This window comes from Nothobranchius furzeri, chromosome 14 (genome assembly GCF_043380555.1).
Source record: "Nothobranchius furzeri strain GRZ-AD chromosome 14, NfurGRZ-RIMD1, whole genome shotgun sequence".
Lineage (NCBI taxonomy): Eukaryota > Metazoa > Chordata > Actinopteri > Cyprinodontiformes > Nothobranchiidae > Nothobranchius > Nothobranchius furzeri.
Window position 1 is genome coordinate 34,784,466 of NC_091754.1, and position 10,028 is coordinate 34,794,493.

The following is a 10,028-nucleotide window of genomic DNA, read 5'->3' on the forward strand; positions in this document are numbered from 1 at the left end:
ATCAAGCAGGCCTCCATAGCGAAACTGCAGAAGGTCCAAAATGTGGCAGCCAGGTTACTGACTGGTAGCAGGAGATCTGAACACATCACGCCCGTCTTGGCTTCCAGTCTCTTTTAGAATTTTGTTTAAAGTTATGGTGTTTGGTTTTAAATGTTTAAATGAGTTGGCTCCACGTTATCTATCGGATCTGATCCATCCTTATGTTCCCGCAAGGAACCTTTGTTCAGCACAGCAAGGACTGTTGGTCATTCCCAAACACAGACTGAAATCTCGAGGGGGCCGTGCTTTCTCGGTGCTGGGGCCGAGGCTCTGAAATGAGCTACCTACATGTGTTAAACAGGCCACCACGCTCGGCAAGTTGAAGAGGCAGCTGAAAACACACTTTTATTCTTTAGCTTTTACTCAAGAAGAGTCTCGTTAACGGATGGCTTTGCACTTTTTTGCTGCCTCACCTAGATTTTATCTACATGTTTTGTTAGTTTTTAAATGGTTTTATGTGTTGTTTTTTTTATGTTTATTTCTGCTGTGCAGCGCTTTGTTTGGTCCTTGGGCCATGTGAAGGCGCTGTATAAATAAAGTTTAGTAGTAGTGGTAGTAGCATGCTGCAGCAGGATACCTCCCCAGTAGAGCCCTGCACTGAAGTCCTAGGCCCTCGGGTCGGCCGGGCCCGACGGCCCTCGGGCCAGGCTTCGGGCTAATGACTGTGTAATTACCTCGGACACGGGCCGGGCCGGGCGCCTTTATTTTTAATCGAATTCATAAAAAAATTTGAAACACTAAATCACTCAAGAAAAGATTCCCATCTGAACATCTTAGCTGGACACTGCTCAGCGCAGCTCACTGTCAGCATGTACCACATAAGGTCCACAGTGAACTGAAGATGTGGAGAGGGGCTTGGAGCGCATCGCAGAACCAGAGCGCATGCGGGAAGATTCCTCCGACTGAAGCGAGCAATTTTCAAACCCTGTCTTTCAGAGAGGCTTGTCACTTAGAAAATGTTCCCTGATTATGAAACTTTGGCTGAATAGCGCTTGTTCCTGTCTCCAATGTGGCGACACATCCAGGAGCCGTCTGAGGAGAAGCCCAGAATCTCACATCCTCTTCAGCTCAGAAAGCGCCGATATGATTACGCACAAGCGTGACGCGTCAACCCGGTCTCACATTAAGACCGGGTTGGAACTGTTCAGGTTTACACAAACAATCGTTACATTTAGAATTGGCATACAGATGTAAAATTAATGCAGTAAAATATAAAGCTTTTTATTTAAATATCTATTCATTATTTTACAAGCACAGAGACCGCATCAGATGGATGGAAGAGCCGCATGCGGCTCCAGAGCCACGGGTTGCAGACCCCTGACTAAAACGCAGCAGTAGAGCTCTGCACAGGACTGTTTTCTTCAGCCCGCTCCCGCTGAATTTCTGACAATTACTGCCCGCAACCGCAACGTGTGTGTTACACTCCCGCCCGCACTTGTGTCACACGTGCCGGCGAGTGAAGCGGAGATGAAGTGAGGATCCAGGCAGACAGGTGAGAACTTTTGAACAGTCTTTAATAAGAGGCACGCAGGACAATGAAACAGTGATCCAACAAACTACAGAGAACTGAAGGGGTTTAAATACAGGAGGGTAGGGAGCTTGGGTGATTGGGAAAACGAGAGGCAGGTGGGGCCAATTAACGAGACACAAGGCTGAACCAAAACGGGGAGACAGGACAGGGTGTGACAGTACAACCCCCCCCCCCCCCCAAAGGGCGGATCCCAGACGCCCACAGGAACAAGGAGCAGGGCGGGAGGAGGGGGACCCGGAGGGAGGGCCAAGAGGAACCGAGGGACCCACGGAGCGGAGGCAGGGACCAGCAAAGTCCGGGGGCCTGCGCCTGGGCAGAGGAGGAGGCGACGGGCCCTTGGAGGCCTGCGTCTGCGGCAGAGGAGGAGGCGGCGGGCCCTTGGGGGCCTGCGCCTGTGGCAGAGGAGGAGGCGACGGGCCCTTGGAGGCCTTTGCCTGGGGCAGAGGAGGAGGCGACGGGCCCTTGGGGGCCTGCGCCTGGGGCAAGGGAGGAGGCAAGGGGCCCTTGGAGGCCTGCGTCTGCGGCAGAGGAGGAGGCGACAGATTCTTGGGGGCCTGCATTTACGGTAGAGGAGCCTTGCAGGCTGGGCCGGGGACAAATTCTCTGCAGGCTGGGCCGGGGACAAAGTCTCTGCAGGCTGGGCTGGGGACAAAGTCTCTGCAGGCTGGGCCAGGGACCAAGTCTCTGCCGGCTGGGCTGGGGACAAAGTCTCTGCCGGCTGGACTGGGGACAAAGTCTCTGCAGGCTGGACTGGGGACAAAGTCTCTTGGATGGGCTGGATCGGATATGGTGCGACCTCCGGAACCACCACTGGAACCAGAGACGGCGGAGATGTCGGACCAGAGGGAGCGTCGACCTCTGGAGTGAAGAGAGCGCTGACCTCTGGAGTGGAGAGAGCGTCGACGTCTGGAGTGGAGAGAGCGTCGACCTCTGGAGTGGAGAGAGCATCGACCTCTGGAGTGGAGAGAGCTTCGACCACTGGAGTGGAGAGAGAGTCGACCACTGGAGTGGAGAGAGCGTCAACCTCTGGAGTGGAGAGAGCGCCGACCTCTGGAGTGGAGATAGCGCCGACCTCTGGAGTGGAGAGAGCGCCGACCTCTGGAGTGGAGAGAGCATCGACCTCTGGAGTGGAGAGGGTGTTGACCACTGGAGTGGAGAGAGCGTCGACCACTGGAGTGGAGAGAGCGTCAACCTCTGGAGTGGAGAGAGCGCCGACCTCTGGAGTGGAGAGAGCGCCGACCTCTGGAGTGGAGAGAGCGCCGACCTCTGGAGTGGAGAGAGTGCCGATCTCAGACGAGGCGCCGACCTCAAACGAGGCGCCGACCTCAGACGAGGCGTCGACCTCAGACGAGGCATTGACCTCAGACAAGGCGTCGACGTCAGACGAGGCGTCGACCTCAGACGAGGCGTCGACTTCAGACGAGGCGTCGACCCTTGGACAGGAAGAGGCGTCGACCCTTGGACAGGAAGAGGCGTCGACTTCAGAACACGAAGAGGCATCGACTTCAAAACACGAGGAGGCGTCGACTTCAGAACACGAGGAGGCGTCGACTTCAGAACACGAGGAGGCGTCGACTTCAGAACACGAGGAGGCGTCGACTTCAGAACACGAGGAGGCGTCGACTTCAGAACACGAAGAGGCGTCGACTTCAGAACACGAAGAGGCATCGACTTCAGAACACAAAGAGGCGTGGACCACAGGACAGGACAGGGCGTCGACCACCATCGACTTCTGGTCCGGGGGCGTCGGCTTCTGGTCCGGGAGCGTCGACTTCTGTTCCTTCGACTTCTGGACCGTCGACCTCTGGACTGGAACCGGAACCGTCTGCTTCTGGTCCGGGGGCGTCGACTTCTGGTCCTTCGACTTCTGGACCATCGACCTCTGGACCGCCGGCCTCTGGACCGGAACCGGAACCGTCTGCTTCTGGTCCGGGGGAGTCGACTTCTGCCCCTTCGACTTCTGGACTGCCGACTTTTGGACTGGAACCGGAACCGTCTGCTTCTGGGCCGGTACCGTCAGCTCCTGGGCCCAAACCGTCTGCTTCTGGGGCCAGATCCATCTGCTTCTGGGCCGGATCCATTGATGTCTGGAGTGGAGGCGGAGCCGCTGCGGGAGGGGCTGCCTGGACAGGCTGCGTGTGAACTGGCGGTGCTGGGAATGGGGAGAGCAGGGAGGACAAACCGTCCAGCTGAAGCTCCCGGAGGCTGAGGGCCCGATGGAGCTGGGCCAGCTCAGCCCGGAGACCTGCGAGCTCCGCTGGGTGGACCTCGGGCTTGCTACTCTGGCTCTGAGATGAGGGAGCTGCAGGCTGGCCCGAGATCTTCTCCTGGCGGTTTGGGGAGGTTAGAGCGTCCAGATGAGACTCCTGGAGGCTGACGAGCTGGCTGATCCGGCCAAGCTCCGCCTGGAGCTCTATCAGCTGTGCTGCAGGTGCTGCTCCTCCCCCTGTAGACGATGGAGGCGCCAATTCTGCAGGAGATGGGACTGCTGCTCTGGCCGGGGGCGTGTCCAAACTGCTGTGCCGGGCAGGGGCAGCGGCAAGCTCACAGCTCCGTCCCGGGAAACCGGATTGCGGTGGAGTCCGGCGTCTTTCCCCACGCCGTGGACCGACTACTGGGGAACAGACAGCCAGCCTCGTGCCCTCGTAGCCGGAGCAATCCAGGAGCGTCTCCCGATCCAAACTCCCATCCGGTTCCGGAAGGGTGACGAGGATCGCCGAGGCTGACGGGCGGGGACGTCGGCGGCGGCACATATGCGCTGACAACGAGCTGCACTGAGCAGTGTCCAGCTCAGATGTTCAGATGGGAATCTTTTAGCTACATCTGCAATGTGCGTAACGAATAAAATGTCCGTTCATCTGCATGCGTCGGGGTAATTCTTTCTATTCTTTCTCCGTCAAAATAAACGGTCAAACACGGGAACTATCTGGTCAACACAACACAAGCCCTGCTTTTGGCTGCTTTGTTTTCTTGTGAAAATTGTTGGGAAGAGATCAAATTTAACTTGATTACCACCAGAGCCTGCGCCGTTACCTCCATGACGATAAATGAGGGAAAAACAAATTGATCGGATCCCGCACATCTTTTAACACATTGGTCAGGATTGACGCACTTTGTTTTCATTTAGTTGGTTAAAAAAAAGTCGGGCTCGGGTTCGGGTCGGGCCAGAGAATCCTGAAAACCTTTTCGGACCGGGTCGGGCTGGGGCTCCATCCCCTCGGGCCGGGCTGGACAAGGGCTCAGATTTTAGGCCCGTGCAGGGCTCTACTCCCCAGGATGGTATGCCACCCAGCCTAAAAGGCCCAACTCAGCTCTGCAACATTAAAAAAAGAGGTTCTTGACACCCGTATCGCCCTCATTACCCCAGAGGTCACCCTCAAAACCCTCCAATAAACTGTCCCGATGAGCATGGTCCTCAGTCGAGAGATTTTCCGAGCTATGGACCTTACGGAAATGTTGCGCCAGCATATCCACCTTCATCCCATCAGTGACTGCCATCCGGTCCCCGTCGAAAATCACGGGCACTCTATAAAACTTTGAAGCTCCAGACATCCGATGGACCATACCCTACAACAACCCAATTGACGTACGGGGCCCCAACCTGTCACAGAAGGGCCTCCACCCCATCCTCTTCGCAGCCCGCACCATCCTCCAGGCCAATGCCCTAAATCTCTTATAAGCCACAGCATGCACCTCCATGGGGCTCTGCTGGACTTTCCTTCCTCAGCTCCTTTTATATCTTGCTACAGAGTCCATTGCACCAAAACTTTTCCACTTTGTGACAATCGTAGCATGAATGAATCACTCAGTTGCTCCATAGCTGGACTAACTCAGAGGATGAACAATTCACTCACCCCCTCCCCCTTACAGATTTCAGCTCATAGGAGTCACTCAGTGGAAGCTTGCGGTATTACCCGACTCACTGACTCCTAACCCGGCTGTTTCATGAGACATGACTCGCACAACTCACTGTACTAATCACTCCCTGCTCCCAGCCAGGTTTCAGCTCATAGGAGTCACCCAGTGGAAGCTTGCAGTACTACACAACTCATTCACCCCTCCACTCCCAGCTCTCAGAGGCAGAAACTCTGTTTCAAGTTCTTTTGAACAAATTCAAATCCTTTTACTGTTGAATAAAGTAAATTGTAACTAATTGTGCAAAAATATATTATCTAGTGTTTCCAAATATTTGTTGTGAAAGTTTTTGAAGCTCCTTTTGTTCCGTGACTTCCCTCTTTGCCTTTCGTGTATCTTTTTTTAACAATACATGTCCTCTCAGTTCTTTGTTATAAATTATGTTGTCTGTTTTTGTTGTCCTATTAAGCAGACTAAAGATAAAAATATATGAACTCTGTTACACCATGATTTTTAATAAAAAAAAACTTTATTCCTTTTGGTGAGTGACTCATTCAAACTCGATTCAGTAGACAATTCTAATAGCTGATTATGTTGCTTGTCTGTCCAAGCTATTGTGTACTTGGTAATAACAGAAGACCCAAGAAGGAATTGCTGATGGTGAAATTCAGGGAATTGGTTCAACTGTGTTGAAATCAAGTATTAATGTACTTGCTCACAAAGTACATAAGGAAAAATATATTAAAATAACAAAGTTGTTAAAATTTTTAAATGTTTAGTTTCTTTTGCTGTTAAGTTTTTACTTTTAAACTCATTACACAAAAGACACATCAATGCAATGGTGGTTTATTTTGCCCAGCTTGTATCAGGTAAGGTCTCTAGTTACCACAGATTTTCATTTCTTTTCAGAGAAGGAGCTGAGAGACACTTTTGCAGACAAGATACTGACTGTAGATGAAGAGAACTTCATGGGGGATTTGAGTCCTGGGCAAATCCTGGCAGTTGAATCAGAGTCCTAGGCACTGATTTTCACCATGGGACAACCGTTGTCTGAATGTTGTGAAGCCAACCAGGAAGAAATTAAAATTGCAGTTCCACCCTCATCTGCTTGGTGCTGGCTCCAATTGTATATTATTGCTCATTTCAAGACAAGGCCCTTTTTGAGAGTGGGCTCAAGGCACTGGCCCACTTCATTCATGAATGTAGATGAAAGATGAGTAAGAGAGAGTGGTATTTTCACAGGGAAGTTTGCTTGTTGAAGATAAGGGAATTACACAATGAAAGAAAATGAGAGAAAAAAGTATTGATTCCATAAACCACAAAAGCTGGCAACAACAGCACTCTATTTGAATAAATCCACAGATCCTCTTGTTAAGACATGTATACTTTTATTTATGAGATGGTTAGAAAATTGGGGACAAATTTCTTTATAATAAATAAAAGTTGAAATGAATTAAGATTTTTGGTTAATAATTGCTTTAACAAAGTTTTCACTTGCTGTATCTCCTGAATTTATTACAAAGAAGCTCACAAGGATGTGACATTCTCTTTAATTATTAAACATGTGTTAGAGAAAAGAAGGAGTCGTTGAAATAACTTAAAATGTTTAATACTATGACTTTAATCCATAAAATTGTTAAGTCATTAATTCTCTGTTTTATTTTTTTAAATGCATTAACATGATTTATTATATCATTCCAGTTCCACTAGCCATACCAACAAGAGAAACGTATTCTAGAAAATCAGGTTGCAAGTAAATACTCTGTAATAGGTTTAAGACACAAATGATTTAAATTCATCTGCCATTGGTTAGTTATTGGTTTAGATATTTATTAAACGCCTCAGTCAGTACAATCTTTATTTCACTTGACAAAACAATCTCCTAAGTTTTTCAAAAATTTCTGACATTTTTAGTCCATATATGATTGGATTAATAAGAGGAGTATACATTATTAGTTGTAAAGTCATTAAAAAGTGTGCTGATTGTGAAATATTAGTTTCCAATCTAACCACAATAATATCATAAGCAGATAACAATGAAAAGTTAAGCAAAACCATTAGATGAGGTGTACAGGTTTGTACAGCTTTTCTCCTTACATTTTTAGAGCCATGATAACATACAACAAATATTCTTGTATATGTGAAAATAATGTAAATCATAGGCAGAAATGCAATACTGAGTAAAAATATAATACCATACACAGAAAGTGTTCTTGAAACTATACAATTAAGTTTATATATTGAGTTGTTACAAAAAAGCCCTTTCAAAGTAAAGTAGCAAACCTTTTCCTTAGCAGACATGAAAGCTGACCCAGCAACAGCACAAGCAGGTCCAAGCCAAGCCAAAACCAACAGAACACAGATTGTAGTTCTTTTCATGATGTTTGGATATTCTAAAGGTTTACATATGGACACATATCTATCATAGGCCATGGCAGTCAACAGCATGAACTCAGCACCAGCTGAAGTATAAAATATGTAATACTGAAAGTAGCACATTGTGCGTGATATGATCTGTTTGTCAGATAACAAGTCAAGCAACAGTTTGGGATAAATGGCAGTGGTATAAAAAAGGGAGTTCATCAACAGAGCCGCAATAAATATATACATGGGATAGTGAAGGTTTTTGTAAATCACAATTAAGCAAACAATAGTGGAATTAGAGCCCAGGATCATAATGTAGAATGTGAAAATGATCACAAAGTAAACATGCCTGAATCTCACCATCTCTACAAACCCACCAAATGTAATGTAAGTTTCATTCAGTTTGTAATCCATCTAAACCGTCAATGCTACGTTGAACCAAGACTTAGACTCATGAGGCGCCGAGTGCTGCACGTTCATTTATAAGGTGTTTGTTCATGTTACAGCTCCTTGAGGGGTGTATACAAAAGATGGATTTTTTCATTATTATTATTATTATTAGAAGATGCTTTCTGAGTTTGTAAATGCTTTTAATAATTCTCATAGGACGTATTCAAAACAGTTTAACAGTTTATTTTGACAGGTGGTACGAGTGCATTTTAACCCTTAAGAACCTGTGGTGATGCTGGTTGTCACTACTCATTTCAAACATCTGCAAAATCGCTTTTTGAGTCAAATATTCAAGATTGAAAACCCCAAGTGACATTCTATCCATAAATATATAAAAAATTATTCTACTTCTTTGTTTAATTTAATTTTTTCTACATTTTGATGTAGAAATGGGTTTGGTTTCTAAAGGATTAAGTTAGTTTCAAACTAGAAATTTGTATGCTTTATAATACAGTTTTCAACTTATTCTAACCATTTCAATGTTAATATTCAACTCAGGCATTATTTAATGCGGTTAGAGGACCTACAAGCAGGATATTCAGAAAAAAATGGATTTAATGAATAAACTGAAACTAAATGTTTCACAAAAGCAGACAGTTCTGAAACACAAAATTAACAAATAAAGCTGATAATAGAACACAAGTCCACTGGCTGTAACTAGGAAACGGAATTAATGGTAACTTCAAGTTCAGTTAAAAAATTTCAGCATCAGAAAGCTGGTTCACTTTTACTTAGGTGCATCTTTGTTGATTTTTTGTGTTAATAATGCTGTCTAGATGGATTAGCTGAAACTAGTGTGTGCTATGTTAGACTGCACTTTCCCAGTTAAAGATACAATGTGTAGTTTTTACCGTTATTTTCTGGAAACATCCATGAAAATGTTGTTGAAAATGAATTAAATGATGCTCAGTTGCTGAACAATAGTGGCGTCGTCGTAACATATAACCATAAGCAGCAGTAGCTCAGGTGATAGAGTGGGTTGCCTCATGATCGGAGAGTCATGGGTTCGATTCCAGCTCCCACCAGGGGTATCCTGCTGTTGTGTCCTTGGGCAAGACACTTCACCCAACTTGCCTGTGTTAGTGGTGGTTAGAGGGGCCGACGGCGCCAAATGGCAGCCTCGCCTCTGTCAGACCTGCCCAGGGCGGCTGTGGCTACAAGTAGCTTACCATCACTAGCAGTGTGTGAATGTGAGAGTGTGTGGAAAGCGTCTTTGGGTGTCTAGAAAAAGCTATATAAGTTCAATGCATTCTTCTTCTTCTTCTTCTTATTATTATTATTATAAAAATCAGGTCTAAAATACATGGCAGTGGTCGAAATCTCTGGGCGACGCCATATTAGATGCCATGTTTTCCTTCTACGGGAGCCCATGAGGACAAAATGCAACGGTTACAAAGCTTTTGTCATTTCTAAATGTTGTTGTTTTACACATTTACCTCTTCACTTGTTGCCAGTGATGAAAGAGGGTCTTGATGTGTTTGTTATTTTGCTAAAGTTTGAACTCCCCAGGGCTTTTTGACCCTAGCGGTCATCCGTTGGAAAGGTCTCACTCCAGCACAAAAATACTGCTTGCTTGCAATTACTGAGGTGTCTACTGCCCCCTATTGCCAGGAAAAATACACACTGTCACATTAAATAAAGGCTTTGATATGAATTAAATTGAATGCAATGGATGCATTTTCCACACGACCTCCCAGAAGTGCATTCCTTCCTACTGGACACGTTTCAGACAATCAGTGGCTGTGTGTCCTGCATGATCACAAAAATACAGGAGAATTTATATTTTTTA

The 10,028-nt window shown here is 46.8% G+C and overlaps 1 protein-coding gene across 1 annotated transcript; it reads right to left on the reverse strand.

Moving 5' to 3' along the window:
• Window positions 1–7,282: 7,282 nt before the first annotated feature.
• On the reverse strand, window positions 7,283–8,203 carry LOC129164867 (olfactory receptor 10K1-like). The gene has a single exon (XM_054746429.2). It carries the CDS (start codon window positions 8,201–8,203, stop codon window positions 7,283–7,285), a length of 921 nt encoding a protein of 306 aa, XP_054602404.1.
• Between the last annotated feature and the right edge of the window lie 1,825 nt (window positions 8,204–10,028).